We start from the raw sequence: 25,092 nt of genomic DNA on the forward strand, positions 1-25,092 counted from the left end.
AGAACATCTACCTGTAAAACTGTGTTGGTGTGCAAGAAAACATTCCCAGATAGAAAGTGCATTGCACCCATGTATGTGTCATGGTGAGCTCAGTAGGACAGCAGGATTTAAACAGAATTACAGCATAAAGCCTCATTAAATAACATTGTAACATGCCTGTCAAATGTGGTATTATCAGAAAATAAAGTTGCCAAGAAGCAACTTTTTTGTGACTTGCCAACATACTTGCTTTAAATGTAGTTGTCCAGAATTATGATGCATAAAGTATTTATTATATTTATCTATTAAACTTGTAATTTTATAAATCCTCTTTCATTTATATAGTAGACTTTGTTCTTTTGTATTTTTATTATATCCTGCTTGAAGAATTACCTAAATTGGTGAAGATGGGGGGGGGGGTTTCCTCCTATGCCATCTCCAGTCACTTGGTTTACAATGGAAGTTTGCTATATCAACCTACAAGACTTGTATCACATCAAAATCATTTGCAGTGACTTGGGAAATAACCAGCATTGATCAGTGAAAACATTCCACTGTGGGACAACTACTCTATTTTTTTGAGACATGACTGCCAGCTAATCCTACTGAAATGAATTCATATTAATTTACTTCAGATCTTTGGAAGGAGAATATCCTTGCGTGACAATAATGCAATTGGTACCTTGCTCTTGAAGATCCAAATCTTGTGGTCTCTTTGGCAAATCTGCCATTTAAGTCATTACTTCAGTGAGGACTGCAGGATCAAGTCCTTAGTAATGCTTATAATCCACTTAGCAACGTATCCAAAATTTAATACTGAAATGACAACACCATTCTCTCCCATTTGTTTCATTGGCTCTTCCTTTTCAGTTAAAAAGAAAAACAGTGTGAAAATGGAAATGAATAAAGCTATGATGTGGCTGTCATGTAAACCCAGGTGTGTAAACAGGAGAAGATCCCCACATAGCGTGAGCATAAAAATGACAGTAAAACTGTTGGAATCAAGCTGCACATTCTAAGCTGATTAATATTGGTAACATTGTCGTCCCAGCTGGTGGTAAAACTGATACTTGCTTTGACCCTTTTCAAAAGAATGCAGTAGTGAGTCTGACTTTATCAATGTGGAAAATCTTGTTGATATTCATAATGGTTAATATTTATAAAATACATACATTGTCAAAAAAGGCAGACTGGTTTGGAGCTGAACAAAAGTGGTGTAATGATGCCCTTCTCAATATGTGCAAATTTATACTTAGACCAGTCTCAGCATTTAAGTATTTTAAAAAGGCAACTGTATGGTTTCAGACATTACATTTATTATTGAGTGATACTAACTCATAAATTTTATATCAACTTTCTGGTAACTTATAAGGTGTTTAAGAGAATCTGTGATGTAGTCTGAAGATTTGTTGCCTAAGTTGGCACTAAAGAAATCTTTTTTTTCCATTTCAAAGCTGTTTGCCCTGCACATTGCATTGGTCCTTCTCATTAGAATTTTGCACCCTGATTCTAATCACCTGACTAAGAAAATTGCTCTTCAAACTATCCCAAGTGTGATCTTGAATTGGTATTTAAATCCTCTTTGATGGTCTCCTAAAAATAGGAGATAGTCTTCTGGGGTTGCTAATATGCATTTTTGCCTTATTCTCTTGGTAAATACATTGATTTTGGGGTAAGGCATCACAACTTTCTGTGTTCAGCATTAAATCCTTTCATATTATCTCTTCCATAAATAGCCAGTTTTATGGGCACATAAGAAAAATATCTATTCCCTTACAACCTCATTGTACAATTGCTGAGATTCACTTCCTCTGAAAAATGGTCAGATAGAGGGCTACCACAAGCACTGGTTTTGAGAAAAACTAAAAAAAAAAATTGTGGAACCATCATATTGCAGCACAGAGAAAACTGTAGAACATGATCACATCACCCACGTTGTCACCTAGCTTCTAACACAGTACACAGTGGATGTCATCTCTTTATCCGCAACACAAAAACCTCTTTATCTGCAACATTTTTACATAGTATCTACCAAAGCAACCTGTGGGGCCTGTTCCTGATCTTGTTGCCCTGAAGTCAGTGAGAAGATTCTCACTTGACTTCAATGGAAGCAGTAATAGGCCCTTGAGTTGATCCTATTTGGATTTCACGGTGTTTATAAATATGTTAAAATTTATTGTTTGAAGCAAGTGATTAGTGAAATATGTACAACTTCATACTTTACCAGCTACTGTACTGCCAGATATTTACAAGCCATGCTGTGATCTTGTGTCCTATTAAGTTGCTTATAGTACAGGAAACTTGACCTCTGTACTTTGGCTGCTTTTCAAAAAGTTCTAATATGGTACATGAGATCTGCAGTTGTTTAAGCCATGTCCATAAATAGCCACACTGCTTTATTTGGAAGGGAGATCAGTGATAAGCTGCAGCACAACACCAAATACCTTCATCAGAAAAAAATAGGTGCTGATTAATAAAATAATTAGGCTTTTGATTGAAAAAACGTGTAGCTGACATGCTGACTTTACTGGTGCTGAGAAAGCCATTACAGCAGTAGATGGGTTTTGCAAGAAAAGTTGCTGTTTATGGGGTGCTGTACAGAGTACACCAAGAACAGACATCTATTGTAAATTTTATAGTCCCAATGACTTTTACAACTGTAAAAGTCTGGGTTGGATATAAATTGATATCAACAGTAAAGGCCAGATCCTTTCGAGCAAAATATTAATCTGCTAATCTGTTACGGGTGGTCAGTTTTGAAATGCAAAACTGTTTTAATACCTGCATATATTAGGCATTTACGCCCCCTTGTGGATTGTGTACAAAAGACAAGAGGAATTAATTTTTTTTCAGCATCATATTTACCTGTGGAAGGACAGTTTTAATGTAAATAAATGTGTCCATGGACCAAAGAGACTCTGTAAACAAATGCATAATAAAATAAGAAGCAAATTACAACTCAGAGGAAAATAACTTTATATACCAAAAAGCTTAAACAGACTGTAACTACCAACCTGTCTTCTTTTTTCTGTGAAATTTTTCATTCAGAGACCCATGCTATGGTACGCTACAGAAGAGTCTGAAAATGATGCATAGTATTTATAGACAGGGAGTCCAGGTTCTAAGGCGGCATCTGTTCTGTGCACTAGGATCACTACTTAAGGCTGGTGTGGGATGAAATGTATAACAACATAATCATCTGCCCCTGCAAAGAGGAAAAAAATGCCATCACCTGGCTCAAAATGTGGTTTTAAAAAAGTTGCAATAAAGGGGGGAAATGAAAAGTCATGTATTTCAAAGGAAACAGTTTCTTTTTCCATTGCCTTAGGCAACTAAAATTGAAATGACCTCTCTTGCAGTATTGCGCTGTTTGTTTATTTTTAATGTCTCAGCCTGGCCAATGGATGCAGGAAGGTAACTTTCTATCCAGTTACACTTTCACTAGTGCAAAGCTGCAAAGTCTGTATTGCAAGTACTGCAGAGAAAGTTTATTTGTTCCAAAAAGGTTTCTGTTGTGATTAAAAAACAAACCTGGAAACCGTTTCTGTCAATCACAAGTGTCATAAAAGTATTGGTATATAAAACAGAGGTCAAATGTGTCTGCCATTTGGATTAATTGTGATACAGGTTTGGAAGCTTCCCAAGTCTGGATTTGTGGAGTTTCCATTTGAATGTTTCTTTGCAAGTGACTGTTTTCTACCAACCCAAGTCTGGTAGGGAGTTAATACTCTAAAACTTTAGGAGATAATAGGGAAAGGTGTGGAAGTCTGTATGGTAACCCAGGCCTGAGTAAGTGCTTCATGACATTTCTGGCTCCCATGGCAACATCCTCCTTCAGAAACCCTCCTGTCCCTGCCTCCTAATTGCTTTCTGCCTGCTTCCCCTATGTATCCTGGGATCCATGAGGGATAATGTAAATTGTCTCAGAAAGACCAATATTCACTTACGCCAGAAGCCTTTACTCACCTGGGGGAGTAAATGATGCAGGAGAAAATAGACATTGCCCATGGTTCATCCTTCTCATCCTTGGAGCCTTCAGTTCCTGCAAAATGTTTGCTAAGAGGCTATCACAGCTCTAGACTCATGTTATCAACCTAGGTTATGCTTTACCCTAACCTCAGGCTCAACATGCTTCACCTGCTATTATTTCATCTGTTGACAGGGAACTAAGTAGGAAGGCACATTTGACCCAACAAGGGTTACTGTTCACATGATGCATAGAAAACTATTTTTTAATATTTGGCAGATACCAGAAACATCTAAATACATTCAGAAATTAAAGGAATTTGAGTCCTGAAACTGGCATTGTCTCAGGGTTTCATGTACTCTTAAGTGCATCATTTTGTCAGAAAAAGAGGGTGTTTCAGAAACTGTATTTCCACACTTTAATACTATGCCACAATTGCTAAAAATCAGACTCACACACAAGATAATGCAAAGTCCCAGAAACTGTAACAAAAAAGAACATCAAATAACTGAACAGATGAACCACTACCATGTTTTTTTTCTCTGTCATTCTATTGTCTGGTTTTCTCTTTGTCTCATTAAAAAAAAGATATTTGCAACATCAGGATTTTAAAAGGTACCAGTCAGGTATTTCAATACCAGCCCATCTTGTACCTTCGCATGCACAAAAATATGAAGGGCAGTTTGATCAGTCTCCAATATATATATTACACACACATACATATATATGGTGACACATGTATGAAAACCTTAAAAGCTCAGATTGACATTCACTGTTAACATTACTCATCTCTTATTTTACCAATTCTTTAATGTCTTTTGTTAACTCTTATATTAGGCTTTTTACAAGGAAATATGTACTTTACAACTAGTAAAGTAAAATAAAAGATTAAAGGCATTATTTTAAAACAACAGCTGAAGTTAATAGGAAATGTGTGCTTAAAAATTAGGCTTCACTTAACAGAGAGATGCATCAAAGTGCTATGACCAGGGACCTCATCTGCATGATATCCCCCACAAAGAAAAATAACTTCATCTCATAGGCTTCCCACCTTGTCCAGTTATTCCCAAACCTGGATCAGTCACAAAACTGTCTTGTGTTATAAGCTCCTTGAGCAGAGTACATGAGTAAAAAAATAAACAACCCCCTTCCCCCTCCCCAAAAATCACACTCATCTTGCTAACCTTTTTAACGGAACATTACAAATTAAAGACAAAAGAGTGTAGGAAATCATCAACATTTATTAAGGATGCATTTAAATTGTTGAGGCTGCAACTTAAAAGGGGTTTAGATTCAATTCCTAGATTACATATTGAAACAGAAGGAGTAAACATGACATACAAAAAAAATCTACTTGGTTGGCTACAGAAAATACTCACTATTTGGCCATTAGGTGGCACTGAAGCTCTGTATTCTGAGGCTTACAGTTAGAACTACTGAAAATGTGAATTGATTTATCAATGTATTTCTAAATAGAGTAAAAGGAAGTTAACAACACATAAACTGTGCTATATGTTTATGGACTGAAGTTCTTTTCAATAAGAAAATAATTCCTTAATATAATCACAGAAATTAGATGAATATTGAGAAGGTCACCTATGGTGAATTCTACCCTACTAGTACAAGATTATTCCTTAGATTGTTCATTTTAGTTGTAAATATTTCAAGCAATGGGATTCACATCACTTCCCAGGAAAGAGTCCCAGAATCTCTGGAAGATTTCAGAACTTTTTCTCTGGTCTTTCCTCAGTCTCTGCAAAAACTGGGCTCTGCAGTTCCACACTAGATAAGTGCCCCCTAAATCCAAAGCTGAGCACGTCACTTCTCCAGTTCAAGAGATCATAGAATTATTCAAAGAACTCCTAAAAGGTTCTTTTTTTCAGGTTTTCAGCCATTGCTGTTCATTGGCCACTATATGGTAGTCAAGCAAGTGAAACAACTCTGATCCCAGTCCCTTTGGGTGGAGAAGAATAGAAGAATACACAAAGTGAAGAAGAATAGAAGAATATACAGAGTGGGTGTAGAATAGAAGAATACATTATCACCAAAATGTTTATTCTCAGTTTCATCGTTTTCATCTTCAGATGACTTCATGTCAGCAGATACCCACATACTGAGTAATGAGGGAGGGGCGGTAATAAATATCCATTTATGATTTGGCCCTTGATAGGAACCAAGACTTGGCCAGCTTTGTCTCATAACCGCTTCTGAAAACACTGAGATTCAGATGTCTCTAACCAGTATTTGAAAATGACAGTATTACTGCTAGATTGATGGGTTGGGGGCATTTCTGTGCTGTTCATATGAAGTGCAGGTAGTTCTTCATGCCAACATTGCATCAAATTCACTGAGCTTGATTCTCATTTACCCTGAGGTGGCAGCCTTACACCACTCCATCAATGTCAATGTAAAAATATGTCAAAATTTTGCCCAAGTCCATCAAGCTGTCATGACCACACCAGTTTCCATAGCCAACAGTGCACAAAGGAGTAAGGTGCTAGTATAATAGCCAGTCAACCCTGACTTTTCAGCACAGTGATTTGGTACTCACTGGCTGCTTCTACATGAGACCCTGACTGTGTAGTTGTAACTGTGCCGTCATTTAGTACTTATATAAACACCTAGATTAACTATGTATAAACAAATACTATGCAGCAACCTGAGTTACTGTGCAGTAGCGCTGACAAACATCTTTTCATGACACTATTGCACAGTAGCTTAATCCTAGCTGTTGCCACATAACAATACTGTGCAGTGGTATCATGCTATTACGCAGTCAGTGTCTCATGTAGACATGGCCACTCATGTAGACACAGGTGTGTCTACATGTACATTAATGTGCTGTCGTTACCATGCATTAAATTTAGTACCTGTCATAACAGGTGCTAACTCATGTACAGTAACTAGCATTACTCCACAGTAGTGCCAGCACACGGTCTTAAAGTGACGTTAATGCTCAGCAGACTAATTCTACTGCATGTTAGCCCATTAGCACGGCTTTTGCCATGATGCATTAATGCACAGTAGAATTAGTCTACTGCATGTTTAACGTCTCGTGTAGATGCGCCCACTTGCGGCTAGATTAACTATGAGCAGCCTGTGGCTGGCATCTGATAATGCTTTAACTCACACCTCTGGAGCTGTAGCAAGAGTCCTTCATCATTTAACTGCACCCTGCAATTTACTTTAGAGTGGGTATAAATTACATTCACTGTTAGAATAGTTTAAAGGAGCTTTGATGTACAAAGTTTTAAGAGTCCTGAAATGGACTCTTGTGAAGTCTCTGCAAAGGCTGATTACGTTTTTTACTAGTGCACTAAAAGCACCACATGTTAAATTCCTGAGCTTGGTTTTTAGTGATTAGGCAGAAGCCAGGTCAGAGTGGCACCTTATAGGCCAGCTTGTTCAGCAATGAATAAGCTTTGTAGACAACAACCTACATCATCAGATTTTATTAATGGATTTGCAGAGAACAGGAGTACTAGACAGAAAGGAATAGAATAATTTAAATACAAAGGATAGGGAAATAGGGAGGAAGAGGTTGTGCAAAGGGGCACTCCTAAGAAAGGTGAAGATGAATTGAAGAGATCACAAAGGATAAAACAAAGCCTTTAACCTACTGAGAAACTGAGGCTTATACAAGCCAGTCCAAGTAATGGGAGAAGTATCCATAATGTCTTTTGAGATCATACCTAACACAATCCAGCCTGTGGATGATTTATTGCAACACAATTTTGAATTCAAGCTAGTTTTGAAAGTTTTGCTGTTAAAGGACAGCTACTCTGAGGTCAGTGGTAGAATGTCTAGGGAGATGAAGTGTTCTGCTACTGGACCCTGTGTCTTTCTGGAAATGATAACCAATCGGTGTTCATTCATTCTTTCACATAGAGATTGCCCCGTCTCATCAATGTAGAGAGCAGAAGGGCACTGTAAGCAGGTGATGACATATCAGCATTTCCCAACGTTTTCCAGCCCAAGGCACGCTCACATTAATAAAACTTTTTCATGGCACACCTTTTAAGGCATTCCCCATCCTCATAACTAGTATAGCTCATAACTGTAGCTCATTGCCATGGCAAAATTCCGCAGCACACCTGTTCATTTCTGACAGCACACTTTTGTGCCGTGACACACTGGTTGGGAAGCACTGACATATATGACATTGGTAGATGAGCAGGACAGTGAACCCCAGGTGTGATAATCCAGGGGTGAGCAAAATACAGCCCCTGGGCCAGATCCAGCCTGCCAGGCCATTCTATCCAGTCCATGGGGACCCCGCGCCCACCCTAAAAAGATTAGTAAACTAATATTTATTTGCTCCTGGCTGCCTGTCAAAGCTGACAGGAGCCAGAGGCACTAGGACCCACCACACACATACCCACACCCTCCTCACACTGCCATATATGCAGACCCTCACATGCACACTCTCTCACACACTCCAGCCACCCTCCCCGCCACACAACCCCCCACAAACCACACACCCACCTTCTTCCACATACCCACACACCCGCAGCTTCCCACAAAACTATACCCACCATCCAATATATAAAAATAAGACTTCATTTTAAGCTATTGTGCAGTCACCTCTATGTGCACTACACAAACTTGTAAATCAGGACAAAAATATATTTTGAAATCAAATTAATGAATGCTGTAGATGTTTGCTTTTTAGAATATAATTTGGTATTTTTCTAATTCTGAGATGGCAAAACCCCTTGCTGAAAGGAGTACTTCTGGGGGAAGGAGAAGGACTTCTGGTGGCAAAGGTCAGGGGTTAGGGAGCGGGACTTCTGGTCACAGGATAGTGACCAGGGAGTGGGGCACCTGTCAAGGGGTGGGGCTATCCATGCAGCCCTTGACAGCTTGCCAAAACATGGTAAGTGGCCCTCCGCTCAAAATAATTGCCTGCCCTTGTGATAATCCATATTGTTTGGTCTAGTGATGATATAGTCAGTGTTGATAACGGAGCATACCTGGCACCTTGATCAGGAACAAGACTTGGTGGCTTAATGAGAATAGAATGTAGGTGGTCTGTTCTTGGAGAGACACTGTGTGAGGTTGAGGGGCTGCCAGGACAGGTTTGTGCCCCAAGGCTACAGACAGCCATCATTTTCCAAGAGAGGTTGGAGGTGATTAATGACTTGTTCAGAGTGTTCAAGTTGGGGGTTGCAGGTGACAATAAGAGAGATTCTGTTGTCCTTGTCACATGGTTGTTTGGTAGCAGGGCAGAGTGCGATCTGGGTCTGTTGGTTTGAGTGGATATGATATTGGTATCATATTGTAAGTGTAGAAATCCCCTTCCCAGATCCCCAAGGTGTGCATCCTAGGTGGTGAGATTATAGTAGATATATTTTTGATGGAGAACATGGGTGTAGATGAGGGATCTCATGGTGGGCTTATGATGAAAGCTAGAGGTAGCTGTAGGAGTTGTTTGGTTTCTGATGTGATGTGGAAGTGATATGATCACTGCAAAGTTTCACAGTGGTGTACAAAAAATGAATTTTCTTGGTGGAGCATTTTAGAGTCAGTTTGATGGAGAAATATTTGTAAAAATCCTGAGACTCCTTCCCAGGTCTGATTAAAATGTCATTAAAGTACCTTAGGTTTACCAGGGAGATGAGAGGGCAGCTGCAGAGGAAGCAGACTTCAAGGTCTGTCATAAACATATCGGCATACTGGGGGGCCATGCACATCAACGATGCATGCCCCTGGAGGCTGGGGAGCACAGCAACTGCCTGCGGGTGGCAGCAGCAGTGTCGGGGGGGTGTGTATGGCAAGTGGGGACCTGCAATCGCCATCCACACTGTTGGCAGCAGTGAGCGGGGACCACCCTCAGCAGCTGGCAGCCACATGAACAGCAAGGGCAGCAGGGGGGCAGTGACCACCCACAGAAGCCAGCAGCAGCTTCAGCAGCGGCCACCAATCTCAGTGGGTGCACATGACCCCTGGTCGGCTATGGCCACGTATATGCCCATGGCTGTACCATTTATTTGTAGGTATACAGTGTCACCAAATCTGAAATGACTGTGTGAGAAGCAGAAGAGCATAATGGAAACAAGCAGTGTCATTTTTAGGGATAATGTTCTTTATAGCTTGTAATCTGTACTCATGACGAATGTTGGGATACAAAGATATGACATACATGGTAATTAATATGGTGTTTGCTGGAAGCTTGTTAATGAAGCCAAGTTTTTTTAGGAAATCTGTTGTGTCCTTCAAATACCTGGAAGCTCCAGTGGCATATGGAAAAATGATAAAACCCACATAAGTCATAAAGGCCCTCTGCCTCTGGCATTGGCACCATCACAATGAAGCATCTAAGGTTGTCAGGTTTGTGGATTTTGAATAAAAAGTAAAATATTTCTAGGAGGTATAATCAAAAATGCTGTCCTGTGTTTCCAGAGACAGCCTCTTTAAGAGACTGCATAGTTCTTTCTGGAATTGTTTCATGGGGTCATTGGTCAGAAATTTGTAAAACCCTGTGTTGGAAAGTTGTCTCTTGGCTTCTTGTATGTATGCTGTTTTGTCCATGACAAGAGTGGCACCCCCCCTTGTCAGCCTGTTGTATAATAATATCAGGGTTGTTTTCAAGTCCAAGTATGACTCTCTGTTTTTTCTGTAGGACTAAGGCTGTAACATATGCATTTCTCTTTGGCAATCTCACTGCACACATGGAGGCAAAAACAGTTGATGTACAGCTCTAGCCCTCAAGGAAGTGAGGCTGCAGCCCTCAAGGAAAAACCTCCAAGACTCCACCTTTGTGCTGTGTAGGAGTCAGGTCTGTGGGGGCTGATCATTGTGTGGCTCAATGTCATGGAAACATTCCCTTTATTTTAAGCAACACAAGACACCTCAAAGTTCCCATGGAGCTGTAACTGATTGAAGGGTAGAAGGAAGGGGCAGAAGGAAAACCCAGGGAATTGTACAGATACCTCAGCAGGACTGAGAGTGTTGATGACATTGCTGTGGATTGTAGGGTTGTTGATGGAGTATGTAAGTTTGAAAAAAGTTTTGCTTCCTTCATCTTTAAGGAGTGAAAGCGTTTATGACAGACTTCATGGCTGGATGCAGAGATCGTCTCTAATGGCTGTTATGTCCAGGCAGTTCTGTATGTTTGTTAGTTCTGCAAGTCTGGTGGTGATTTCTTCCTATTTACTATATAGAACACAGACAAGGTGGTTCCTCTATTTCTCAGAAACAACGTAGCACAGAATAGGCTGTGCTGTATGTAGAATGGAGTAGACCGGTCGGGTGGAGTCCCTGAGGTATGATATTCATCTGCTTGCATCTGTTCAGAAAAGAGATATCGAAGTGTACCCAAGAAAGTTTTTTTTTCTTTGTAGACTGCAACACCACACAGCTTTAGGTAGAACACAATAATAATTTTCACTCTTTCTATAATTTGCTGTATGCAACCTTCTGAACAAACAACTCAGCTGCCATTTTTCTATAATATACAGTTATTATTCTGGTTTAATTCACTATCACTGTGCCAATTCTTGTTTCCACCTCTATCTACATGGTTTGTCTTCTGCCCACAGGTATTCCTATCATTTCTAAATCCTATATATGTATTACCTCAATACACATCCTTCCTGTTGTAGCTATCTATATTCTTCCCTCTTGCATTAGGTAAATGAGTCACTAGTCTTACTGTTGGTTAGTCCCTTCTGGCTTATATTTCTTTGTAATCAGTATCTGGTCCCATTTCTCTCCAGAGAGACTTTTGGCTCCAATCCTGACATGCTTTGTAGCCCTTGTGTCTCAAAACAGCAAAGGATTTAGCCTTCACTTTCTAATTCACTTTATTCTCAATTCTCCTTATTAGCAGGTGTTGCTTGTGAAATCAATGCAAGTTTCACACACAGAGGAGCTGCAGGTGTAAGCCCTTAATAGACCTTTTCCAATTCTGCAACCCAGTTCCAATGATGACCTAAATTATTTTCGAAGTGAGGGGGTGGAAAGAGAACACAACAGAAAAACCAGCTAGTAGTGTAAGTATGCAGATTAGGCTCCTTTATCTTACACACCACTAACATGGTTACTTTCCCTTCTTTTCCTTCCCTTCGTATTTCCCACATCCTTGCCATATAAATTAATTTGTACTTACATCCAATGTGTAACTTATATCATCACAGTCATCTAAATGTGTCCAGAGACTTCCATGGGAAAACCAGTTGCTTCCATGGAAAACCAATACTTGAAAACAAGTTTAAATTTGGCTCTGTTCATCTTTGATCCCAGAGGTCTATTGATCCCTAAAGGTCTTTTTTGGTAGATGAAAGCTGACTTAGAACAGAATTAAAAAATATTTTTCAGGATGATTCCATTTCTCAGTTTAGTTTCTGCTCTATTTTATAGTGGTATACATCAAAAGTACCATCATTAAAACAACAGATTAAATGACACATGGCATTTTTTTACTTTCTCAGTAAGTTACCTATATTGGCATGAAAGAGGGCCATTCCAAAACTGCAGACATGTATTCAAATATGACTTCATGGCTCACCTGAGGGATTTCTTTACCTTCAGTGGGGGTTTCCAAGTCAGACAATTCACCGGTTTGTCAAGCTCCTCAAATACCACAGATCATAACAAATTTATGGAGAACCTATCTCTTGGGCATGCTGAAGTGGTAGAGACTGCCTAGAGAAACTGAAACCCTGATAATTGATTTCTCCTGCTCTAAAAGTTTTTGAAAGAACTGAATCTTTCCCAATTTAAATCAAAACTGCACAGTAGCAAGCCAAGGGGAATTCCTACAACTTAGAGCAGTTTCTTTCCTTCAGTCCAAAAATGATATTCTTACTGATGCAGATTAAGAATTTAATTATTTGTCTCAAAGTGATATTTCTGTTTCCTCTAGGGATTTTCAGTGGCAACTAATTTGGCTGTTACTAACTTTTGTCATTAGTATCCAGAATATATGAATTGTAGAAGAGGAAAAGTAGCAAACTTTAGTTATATAAGAAACCCTTGAGGTCATGAAATATTACTAGATGTCAAATTATAATCTCACCACCCCTTTGAGATTTATTTGGTGCTAGGACATCAGAGGGAGATAGATACAATATGGGGCACCCAGTTTATGTATCCACGCACCTGTGTACAGTTGACAGAGGAGCAGGCACTTCCAGGTGCCTGACAAGGTACACAATGTCTCATTTTGATGTCCAATGTTCAATTGTTTACCATCTTCTTCTAAACAAACCAATATAGCAACAACAACAATTGTGACTGGCCGCCAATGAAATTTTGTAGCACTCTATGGCCCCAGCACTATCTGTGGTGTAGCTGTATAAGGCAGAAAAAACCAACAGGCTCAGAACAAGCCTTTGCATTCCAGGTTACTGGTATATCGAACTATTGCATCTCCTCTTATCCTAGGAGTTTTATTTAAACAATTTTATGTAGCATTCTTCATAAATGCCATACTTTACTTACACAGGGTTTCATAAAACATCTTGCACATATGTCTGAATATGGCAGGCCAAATTTATCTCCAGTAAAGCTTAAAAGACAGTTGTGAAGTGACACCACAGTTTAAGCACATTCTAGCTGGACAGAATTCAACTGCTTGTACAGAATGGTCACTCATTAGTCCCTGGCCTCACTGCAGTCCATGTATAGGCGTGCTGCACTGAGAAGAGGAACAGAGATTCTTCTTGCTTATGTTCTGGCTCACCGGTGCCCAACCTGTTAGGCCCAGGTCCTGCACACTATATCACACCCATGGCCAAGGCTCCACGTGCCAGATTGGGCCCAACACCTTACCCTCAGTCCCATACATGCTGGATCAAGCCTGCCACCCTCCTTCCCCTGCCCAACATGTGCTGGATAGGGCTCACCACCCTGTCTTCAACCCTGCATGTGCCATATCATGCCTGCCATCCCAGTCCAGGCCCCGGCCTCAACCATGCACATACCAGGTTGAGCCCACCTCCCTAGCTCTGTGTGCTCCTGATCAGGCCCACAATCCTGCTGCCCTGTCCCTAGCCCTGCACATGCCAGAGTGGGCCTACAACCCAAGCCCTGGCCCCACAAGCAGCAGCCAGATCCCATGCATGGGGCCATGCCATCTGATTCATGGGGCTTGGAAATTTGGCAGTGAGGGAGTTTGGCACTAATTGCCATTGCTCCCCTGCACCAAACTTCCGGAACACTAGGGAGCCCTGCAGGCCAGATCATACAGTTCAACAGGCAAGATCTGACTGGCAGGCCAAGTGTTTAGCACCCCTTCTCTAACTAAATAGAGAACTTTCTATGAGAATTGCAGATTCCATATTGCAGGGGTGGGGCCCTGGGGAGTGTGTAGAAAACCTTCAGAAATATCCCAGGTTTACCCAGTGTCATCTTTGTAAGGTGTGGATGTTGCTCTTAAAACTGAAAGGCGATGCACTAAATCAGGGGTGGGCAATTATTTTGGGTGGAGGGCCACTTACTGAGTTTTGGCAAGCTTTTGAGGGCCACATGACAGGCAGCCGGGGGAAGATAAATATTAATTTTCTAAATTTTTTAGGGACCCTGCAGGCCAGATAGAATGGCCTGATAGGCCACATCCGGCCCCCGGGCCACATCTTGCCCATCCCTGCACTAAATAGAGTCAGAATGAACTATTTCATTGCTGATCATTTTAGAAACATGTGGAGCTAAAGCTTAAATGGGAACTAGGAGTCCCAATGTAGAAGATAACACAGAGGAAAAAAAGAAAAGGAAATAGAGAGAACCAGAGGAAGCAAGCTAAGAAAGGAAGAAAAGAAAGAGCAGGAATACTAATAATGCACAGATATCCCTTCAAAGTAAAGCTAACTGCAGTGAATAATATAGTGAATGCATAAATAGAGCTGAAAGTTTAGTTACTAGATCTGGTAAATGGTCTGTCCTGTTCCTCCAGCATGTTATTCCAGTCTTGTATTTGCAGAACTCCCATGACTTCACACACTAAGCTAGAACTTTAATACAGCAAAGAATCAGACCTATGGCTTTTATGCAAACCTCCCACTGACAGCAGTGAAAGTCCTGCTTTGGAATAAAGGGACCAGGCAGTCCTAAATTTATAATCCAGCTCCGAAAACCTAATTAAAAATGAAATGCTGCCCTGTCACAGGGATCTCTCAAACTGTGGGTCTAGCTTTACTAAGACAAAGTCACAAAACCTCTCCTTTGGAGTTAAGTAAAGCTTTTATTCAGCCTTCCCCAAACAGGGAAAGGATGTTCCAAAAAGATTTATAAAAACCCTCAAAATGTCAGAAGAAATTCAGGTTTCACAAACCAAGTTCTCAGCATGCAGTCTTCTCTAGTGTGGTCTCTGCTCATCAGGCTTAACTGTTTTATTATCATGCAGATTCAGAATACTCACAGTTTTCAACATCTGTGTCAATGGTACAATAGTTTCAGAGTACTGCTGAATATTCCCAGCCTGAGTTAGCCTAGTTTCAGTTGTTGCAGTGCATAGTATTCATCCCACTAACATGCATAAAACTTCCCTTCTCTTTTGTTTTTCAGAATCATTCACCTGTTTTTATTGGTCCTCTCTTGTGTGTTGATGGGTTTAGATTCTGCTTTCCTCATCTGGGGCTCCTGGTCCTCATGTACGTGGCGCAGGGCACAATTGTTTAATAGAGGATCAGAGCCAAATCATGACATATTGTCAGTGCAAGGAGACCCAGGCTCTCCCTGCACCAGCAAATAGCAAGCTGGGGGGCCAGTGTTTCCATAACCAGGAGCACTGGTCAGCTGACTATCACAACCAGCTGTGGCAGTGCATGGAGTCTTTGGTATCAACTGGGAGCATCAGTCAGCTGATCAGTGTTAGCCATATGCTCAATTAAGGTGCAATGGGAACCAGCCATAAAGTTATTACACATATTTTGTTTAATAACTTGGTGGTTTATTTCTTGTTTTATCACCCCATTAACTGAATTAATGTTGGGCCAGGTTACTACTTAAGACTTGATTAATTGCCTAATATATCTTAAGTATACCATCTGCCAGAGGCCTAGGCCTTTTATGATCAGGGCAGTTAGATCCTGGTCCTAAACAGCCTGATTCTTGGCTATAATTTTGACAAATTCAAGTAATTTCCTAATGTCAGCAAGCTCTGAGCCTCTGGAACTTTATTCCCAAATAAAGTAAAAAGGGACTAGAATCAGGAAAATGCTGCAGGCTAAACAGATATACAGCAGAGGAGGACAAAAAACAAGATAATCTGTCATACTCTATTAATATCATATTCACTCATTCATTCAATCATGCCACATACAACATGAGAGTTTATCTTCTACCAAAAACTGCTTAAGGTAAACCTCTCCTATCTTACCTTTCTATGAGGACTGCCTTTCCTGCAAGATTTTAGACTACTCTGTTTTTAACCCTCTCCTCAACTTAAGTTTGACAGCAATCATCAAGCCCCACAGGCTATAACAGCTATGACTATCATAATTATCACTTAGTGGGTGTGTCGACATATGTGCTTTAAATCACAGTAGCCTATTTTACTGCACATTAAAGCATCACATTAAAAACCGTGCAATTACACTAATGTACAGTAAAATAGGCTACTGTGCATTAAGCATCACTTTTTAAATGTGCGTTTTTGGCACTGCACATTAGGGTAGCCTAAAGCACATTTATTTAGTACCCTACATTGGAAGTATTAAATTAAATGTGAATTAGGAAAAGCACATTAATGCATGTATAGATGCACCCAGGGATTCCTAGCTCCCATTACCATAACACTACAGGCTCCCACAGGACTGGGAACAATCTATCCCAGAAGAGTTTGTCTTAGCCACTTTTTCAGAAACTTGAATCAGCAAAGGATATAAGAATTGGTAATGGTAAACTCTGGCTTGGCCTTCATAATGCCTACCTTTATTTCATTCTTTTTTAATGCATACCTGCTTCAAGGAACACTGAAATTTAACAATATTAAAAATAGACTTTAAGAATTATTCTTGTTTTAAGCCACAGTATCTGGATTCCCTCTGGACACTGTTGTTTCCAAACCAGATTTCCCGTGCTGAGAAATAAAACTAATGAAAATAACAGACTGCAAGTATGCACATTTTCTCTAGCTCAGTTATTACTATTTCTGCTTTTCTCTCTCACTAAGAAAGCTTGATCTCCTGATCTAGCAACTCCTCATAGTAGTCTACCTAGCATGCTCAGCTACCATTTTCATCTTCCTCTGTATTCCCCACAAGATAAGCTAAATAACACATCTGAGTTCTTTAGATTGACATTATAATGGGTGATCATGAGAATTTTTGTCCAGTTCATTATAAAATGGGTGTGCTTTTGACCCTGATATAGACTTATCATTGTCATAGGCCATATTAAATTTTACTTTCACTCCCTTTGCTTTTCTTATGAGACTGCTTCCAGCTTGGTTGGTGCCTGCCTTTATCGGTTCTGTGTACACATACTTGTAACTGAGGTACCACATATCAACATGTGAAATGGCCTGCATCTCTCCCCAGGGCCTGCACACCAGCCCTAGGCTATCTGCCATCATATTAAGCTAGCTGCTTGAGAGAGATACTGATGGCATAATCATCTGGGTCACAGAAGTAGATGTTGGGCTCCATGGAAACAGCATGCAGTTGAATTTCCCTGTGATAGATAGATAGATAGATAGATAGATAGATAACTTCTGACTGACTGGAGGTCTGCAGATTAGGGTGTAAAAAGTAGGCCAGAAAGGCTGCCTCAGCAGTGGCTGGGACACCAATATGAGGATGCGATGTCTCTCACACTGTGCCCCCTAAGGTTGCTCTGTCATCCCTTTTTTTGAGATTAGCACAGCTCACTTCCCCAACCAGCCCATGTTCTCACCTGCTATATCTTGGTGCTTTAGTTTGTTATGGGATTTGAGTTCAGTTGAGAGACCGTTGTTGTGATTCTCTCCAGGGCATTAATAGTAGGTCTCACACAACCACAGGTCCAGCCCCACCTGGGGTTGGCCTCATTCTGGTCAGTTGTGTGTAAGACCATCTTCTTGCCTCCCCTGAAGATCTACTCTCAATTATCCACCATCATCCTTAAGGTGAGTGGGTAATTGGTCCACCCACAAGCCATCTTTATGGTTTGGCCTATGCACTGAGACATCTCTAGGGCCTGGTTCATCTGCAAAGCTTGCTTTATCCGTCTCCCCTTTTTCCACTGGCCATCAAAACAGCTAGAAGAGCTCCAAGCTGTCTCCTGTTCATCTACTTAGTTCTTTGACTAGGCCTCTTATATACCCTAGAAGAAGGAAGGGCTTCTGCTCTGTGCCTACAGCTTTAAAGGCATATAACCCCATTCAATATAACAGGGGCTTATACACTAGCAATCTCCATTTACATTGGTGCTATGCTGGTGGTAGCTGTCACACTGAGCATCAGACAGCAGATGGGCTTGTTCCAGGAAAATCTGATCCAAAGACTGGCTGCGATAAGCCAACACAACCAGAAGACTGCATGCAGAAAAGCCCACCAATTTTTTCTTGTATAGGCAAGAAACCTAAGCCCACATTCTATTTACCTTCAAAGGCACCTTAATGGTACTTCAGCAGTTCTACTTCACCATGGTCCTAGAAAACCATTAACAGATCAGCTTTGTAACATCCCTTCATCTGAGCTTTATGCCTTCATCTGAGTCATAAAATGGAGGAGGACCCACCCATCTTAGACTTAGACACCTTGCAAGTGAAACAGCATTTGGACGATGGGGCATATTTGACCACTGAGAACCCATTAATAAACAGCCATTCCTACAATGCACAGAAGGTGCAAATAGACTTCAGGCTGCAGAGAGGCCAGTACTGGAGGTCTGAAGTTAACTAACAGCAGCTGTATTTGGATCAAATCCTTCATTTATCCTCTCTCTGTTTAAAGGCCCTCTAGTTCTCTGTTTTTCTTTTCCCATTATGATGTCAGAAAAGGGAACAGCAGTTCTGACTAGGCTTGGCAGCCTCTCTTCTCGCCTATCAGATCCAGTCCCTTGGGAAGCCTGCCTTTGAGTTTTGGAGTGTTGCTCTCCTGCTGTGTCATCCAGTCCTTCCCCCTCCTCTAATCTCTCAATCCCTCCTTCCCTCTATAGCCGGAATTCAGTGTGAGAGTCCTATTGCTATCTGTCCTTGTCTGTGCCCTCCTCCTGACATTTTCTCCAGTCAACTCTCTCCTCTTTCAGGTAAGTCTACCAAATACTTTCCATGCTGCCACTACTTTGTGGTATCGTACAATGTCTTCAATCATAGCGCCTCATTTTGGGACTCTCTGGGCAAGAGTTTTCTAGGTACACAGGTGTTTTGTTTGAGTGCGGCATCGCTGATATGTTGGGCTGCCGTTTTGAAAGGGAACATGAATTTCTCAAAGAACAATTAGAACAATTAAAACATAATCTGATATGCATTGCTTCTACATGAAAAAACTAGCTGGGTTGCGACAAAAATAAATCATCGGGACTCAGATGTGTCATGACAGAAGAAAAGTGACCTGGAAAAGTTTCTGGATACATTTTCTTTCTATTTATGTATTTGCAGCCTCTGGTTATTTTGTTGATCTTTGTAGTAAAATATTATACTTAAATCCTGACTATATTAATGTCTGTTCTATAATTAGTAATGCCAGTGTTATTGCTTTTTTTTTTTCCCAAGTAATATGAAAGGTGGGGACTAGGTCACAAAACACATCCATTTGTCTGTGGGGTAATCAGAACTGATCTGGCATAGGATGTTCCAGAGTTTAATATTTAGAACTTGGAGTTTTTGCTATAGTTCAAATATAGTTTTGTTTCAAAGTAATGCTTTAACTTTTAACAGCACATGATGTCTGTTTTAATAACAGTGGAGACTGTTTTATAAAGGCTTTTTTGGTGAATTTCAAGGATAACGTGCTAAATGCCATTGCCCTTTTTAGAAGTGCTTAAAATAACTTCTGGCTGCAGAGCAGGTGGCATGTGTCTTTCTGCTGGTTACACAGGGAGGCAAGAACTAAATTTAGATAAGTTTGACAACTCTCTCGAACTTCAAACTGCAAGAGAGGCAGGAGATAGCAATTCCTGTGACAAAGAAGGTCATACTTTTTGCAGTAAGATCAGCAGCCATTTAAAGGACCACTGTTATTCAAAGACAATAACATTTATTTTTTTGGCTATTCAAATTTAAACAAGATTCCCTATCACCTTAACACAGTGTCCAATTCAAAGTGCAGAATATAATAAGTGGATAAAGGGGCTATGTGACATGGCTATTTTTCCTAAAAATAGAGGCATACTATTATCACATTTTTAGATTAGGGCTGCAGCACTGAGACCAATAGGTCTTTTACTTTAAAAGTTCTTCCATACTTTAATGTACATATCTAATCACAATGTGTTAGGGGACACAGTCACAAACATTTAAAAGATAGCTGATTGTAAATTACAAGCAAACTCAACATACAATAATCTTATTTTAAACAAGCTGGAAAGATCCATTACAAACAAGCACAATTGTCTCTCTTACCTAAGCAGATTGCAGATTCGGATTCCTCCAGCACCTCCTGGGCTAACTCACTGACCACGCTGTGCAGTAAGTATTTGGGGCTACAGTGTTAGATATGCTGCCTAGTTGAAGTAAGGCCCTGTTGGCAGCTGAAGCAAATGTTTCTAAAGATAATTCCAGGGTTACAAACCAACTTTTTCCCCCAGCATATCCAGGAATATACCATAGTTTCAGGATTTCTGAGCCTCAGTATGCAGAAACAATTTGAGGCAGGGCAGGGCCAAGCAACCAAGGGTCCTACAGATCCATTGGCCACTCATTCTCTGCCTTACCATATGACAGGATGCAGCCTGCTTGAGAATCATTACAGCCAAGAGGCAATAGTAGTAGCAAGAAAAAAACTCTATAAATACTTTGTGCTATGACAAGTATAGGATTCCTGATATACAGCCAGGTTACATGGAGTAAAACAAATGGAAGATCAGGAACTGTATTACTGAAATTTCCTAATGTCCAAAAGGTTATATCAGCCATTACTCAGCATTCAATAGCTGCTACTTGTACCCAAACATGGTTGCCCACTGCTAATGTTTTGTCTGTTAATATTTCAAAGTACATCTCCCCCCACCATCACCACCTCCAAGCATGTGTCTCTGATAGCTGCTGTACAAAATGACCTAGGTTGGTCTTTATCTAGATAGACCAGAATCTCTGTCACTGGAAACTTTTAAGCACTATGTAAACAAATGTTTGTGAGGGATGGTTCAGACAGGGATGGTCTTAAGTCCAGCCATAGTTTTTTTTATGATTCTGCATAGACAGTAGCAGTGGTGTCTCTTTAGACAAGTGAAGGAGAGAGTGGTTATAACATCAATACTTCTATTTAGGAAATAATTCAATATGACCTAACAAGAGATGCTCTAAGTCTACAATTAATTTGTCTGAGGGTGGCTTTCACTCCAGGGTTTAAGTCTGGTTATGGTTCATATTGACCTTACAATTCAAGGTAACAGGCCAGGACTTCAGCCTGGTGTGAATTGCTGTGATTTCATTAACTTGATTATAACCTATCTCTTTCCACTCATGGATGAGATGGATTATCACCACAAGATTATCCTATTTAGACCTACATTTAAATAAATAAATGTGCCCCAGATTCTAAACAGTAAGGCTCTTTTTAATTCATCAGCTTAACACTTCGTGTTTTGTGATTGCAAAACCAGGCAGTAAACAATGTAACAAATATTTTAAAAGACCAGTGCTGACATACACATGATGATGCTGGGACATAAGAAAGAACTAAATGAAAGGAACCACGTTGTCTTATGTCTGGCTATAAACATGGTTGGGGACATAATGTGAGAGGAGAAAGGGAAATTAATATTTATAAACTGGAAAGGATGAAAACAGCTAAGGCAGAATCCTAATTAATTTTATGTGCTCAAATGGCACTTATCCAGCCACATAAATACTGCTTTTGGCCCTTATACAGTGTTTGTGATCCTAGTGCACATGCAGTGTGGGCGTATTTCCACATCTAGTGGGCATGCACAAAAGGTTGTGCTCTAGCCAGGCAGATATGAAATGCCGTACACATGACAATCGCATTGCAACTAGGCAAAAACCCATGACTAGCAGATAGAAAAGAGAAGGGTAGCCTTTCCTTGTTTCAGCCCAATAGCTGAAACTCATTGGTGATAGCATGGTCTGGAGCTGGGGCAGAGCCACAATCCACTGCCTGAGCACCCCTGCCTGGGGCATGTGGGCAGCAGATCGCAGATCTTCCCTGCCTCTGGACCACGCTGTCACCACTGTAAGATCCTGGCCCCAGGGCAGCTCCCCACCCAGCTGCGCATCCTGCCAGCTCTGCTAGGGTTGGTCTCCATGGAAACTCTGGCGCCACCACTGCTGGGGTCTCCAAGGAGACCAGCCATAGTGACATGGACAGGGGCTGCTAGGAAACGGACTCTCCCATGGGCCCAGTCTGGCCCGTGAGCCAGACTTTGCCTGCCCCTGCTCTACTCTCACTATAGCTGATCTGGGCTAATGGCCATCAGATCCTAAAAGAAAAAATAACCAACCTGAATGAAGGACTTCCAAAGCAAGACCCAGGCCTTGAGTCTCCAGCTACTGCTTTGCACCATGACAAAAGGGCAAAGCAGCAATAAAGGACAGAGGGTCCATAGCTTCCCTAGGTAACTTGGTCCAATACTTGATTACCCTCCTGGTCAGAAAGGTCTTCCCAATCTCCAATCTAAATTTCCCCTGCTGCAGATTGAGGCCATTTTGTTCTAGTCCTGTCCCCTGTGTTCACTGGGAAAAGCCCATTTCTAGCCTCTTTGAAATCACTCTTCAGGTATTTGAAGAATGGTTATCAAATCTCCCCCTCAGCCTTCTCTTCTCCAAACTAAATAACACTAGTTTTTTCAGTCTCTCCTCGTAACTCTTGCCTCCTAGGCCCCTAATCATGTTGGTTGCTCTGCACTTGACTCTTTCCAAACTGTTCGCATCCTTCTTGAAGTGTGGGGTCAGGACTCCAGGTGAGGCTTCACCAGTGCCAAATAAAAGAGTCACTTCCCTTGATGTGCCTAATTTTCTTCCTGCATTCCTGTATGCTACTCTTATACTTTTCACTGCTACTATGACCAAGTTTCTTTTTGTAGGATTTCTTTTTGAGTTTCAGCTCATCACTGTCTAGCCAGTGTTGCTGCCTCTTGCCCTTCCCATTCTTCCATCGCATTGAGATAGCTTGGTCCTATGCCTCCTTAAATTACAGTCAGTTCTCCCGGACTCCTTTTCCCCTCAAACTTAACTTCCAGAGAGTCTTGCCCATGAGGTCCTTGATTTTTGTTAGTCTGTTTTTCTCAATCCAATATCCTTATTCTTCTGCTCTTCTTCCTTCCTTCCCTTAGGATCCTGAACAATCATTTCACTGTCATTTCACTCACATTACCTTCCATTTTCACATTCTCCACCAATTCCTCCCAGTTTGTGAGCAGTAGATTGTGTTGTACCTGACTTCCTAAATCCTTTGCCCAGTGCTAAGTGGCCTAATTCAATAAATGGGAATCATGCTGTAAAGTAATTTAATTTAGTATTTATTATATTGGGATAAGGCTGAGAACCCCCATTCAGGGATAAAGATTTAACTGTTTCTGGCTTTGTAATAACAGAGCAATTTTACAGCTGATGTTTTAGATTTAAATGTCCCCAGTCAGTGCTGTTGACTCAAGAAATAGCAAATGTTATTGTGCCACAGTGTCAGAAATGGAAAGTGAAACTGATCCGAAACTGAAGTAAACTTCCCCAATCAGCTGTCATTGTCTCAGCTGAATATAATGCAGAAAAGGCAGAAATGGCCTGCAATACGTGCAGGAAAGCAAGAAATGTAGGTCTTTTCTGGAGTGATCTTTAGTGATATCACAGGCAACATTAGCAAAGATTTTTTTTTTTTAATGTTAGTTTTCTGTCAGTTGTGTTTCCCCTTTTCAGTATGTAAACTGTGCTTTTTTTCAGTTGGGATAAATAGCCTCAGATGCTGATGTTTTTTACACGATGTATTTATCAAGTGAATGCCAACAGATAAGCACAGTCCCCTGTAATTCTAAATTCTATACAAAATCACTGGTATATTATATGATATTCATGTATGATTAAATAGATGAATTCATTTGCTTAAGTTAAACTTTTCTTTCTTCCCCCTTTTTAAGCTCCAAGATTCTATAACAAATATGGAGAATAACCAGTCACCTGATCTCAAACCTGAACAGCAATCCCTCTTTCCTGCAAACAGCACTATGGCGTTACCTACTCAGAATGGCCTCGAGAAACAAAACACTGAGAAATCAGCTCCCCAGCTTCCATCCAACTCCCCTGAGAATGAACCAACTGCTCCGCCTGAAACAATAGTTTGTGACATATCAGAAGAGCTGAACCGACAGCTGGAGGACATTATTAAAACCTACGGGTCTGCTACTAGTCTGGTGGAGAAGGAGAGAACTACTAAGGAAACAGACAAGTCTGAGAAAGGGGAGTCAGTCAATAATGAGGAAGGAGAATATGAAGATGGAAATGATGAGAGTGAGAAAGAACAAATAGCTACTGGGGATGCCTCAGGAGCAAAGGAATCTAGCACCAGTAAGGAGCAAAAACTGGAGAAGAAAATCCTGAAAGGGCTAGGCAAGTACTTGTATAACATAAATGCACCCCTTCTGTGAGTCATGGCTTAAAACAGAAATTTAAAAAAACCAAACCCTTCATAGTACTGATTCCCACATTAAGGGCATGTCCAGATGAGCATGCATGTGCAGTTTGCAGTGCTGCAGACCCATCTTCGGCACCGCAAACCATATGCGCTGCACATGCAGGCATCCGTTACCCTACTAATTTGCAGCACAGCAGGTTTTTTTGACACTGGGAGATTCTGGTATCATAAAAAACCTGCACCAGAAAAAAATAGCATGGTGTACATGGCGGCAGCATGCACCACCCAAAACTGGAGCCTGGCTTGGCCAGAGCCATGTTTCAGCTGCCAGCCAGGCACCGCACACCCAGATTGCTGTTGTTGTGGCCCCAAGAAGCCCCCAGAACTCCCAATAAGGCTGCTGGAGCTAGCCCAGGTGCTGTTCCCATCCTCCCCTACCCCACCCAAAGGCAACTTGCCACATGCCAGTGTATATAT

General features: G+C 40.9%; 1 protein-coding gene and 1 long non-coding RNA gene across 2 annotated transcripts in view; one reads left to right on the forward strand and one right to left on the reverse strand.

Moving 5' to 3' along the window:
- The window catches only part of LOC109320173, a 2,090-nt gene extending 863 nt beyond the window's left edge, over positions 1–1,227 (reverse strand). The window contains exon 1 of the long non-coding RNA XR_002103741.1: positions 12–1,227. This is a non-coding gene — a long non-coding RNA (uncharacterized LOC109320173). The remainder of the gene's footprint in view (positions 1–11) is intronic.
- Positions 1,228–18,975: 17,748 nt separating this feature from the next.
- TXLNB (taxilin beta) overlaps positions 18,976–25,092 on the forward strand; it is a 56,698-nt gene continuing 50,581 nt past the window's right edge. Inside the window, exons 1-2 of the mRNA XM_019550165.1 lie at positions 18,976–19,117; positions 24,122–24,590. Of these exons, the coding sequence (XP_019405710.1) occupies positions 24,143–24,590 (448 nt within the window). The 5' untranslated portion in view covers positions 18,976–19,117; positions 24,122–24,142. The remainder of the gene's footprint in view (positions 19,118–24,121; positions 24,591–25,092) is intronic.

This window comes from Crocodylus porosus, unplaced genomic scaffold, assembly GCF_001723895.1.
Source record: "Crocodylus porosus isolate Cpor-Errol unplaced genomic scaffold, CroPor_comp1, whole genome shotgun sequence".
In the NCBI taxonomy this organism is placed as follows: domain Eukaryota; kingdom Metazoa; phylum Chordata; order Crocodylia; family Crocodylidae; genus Crocodylus; species Crocodylus porosus.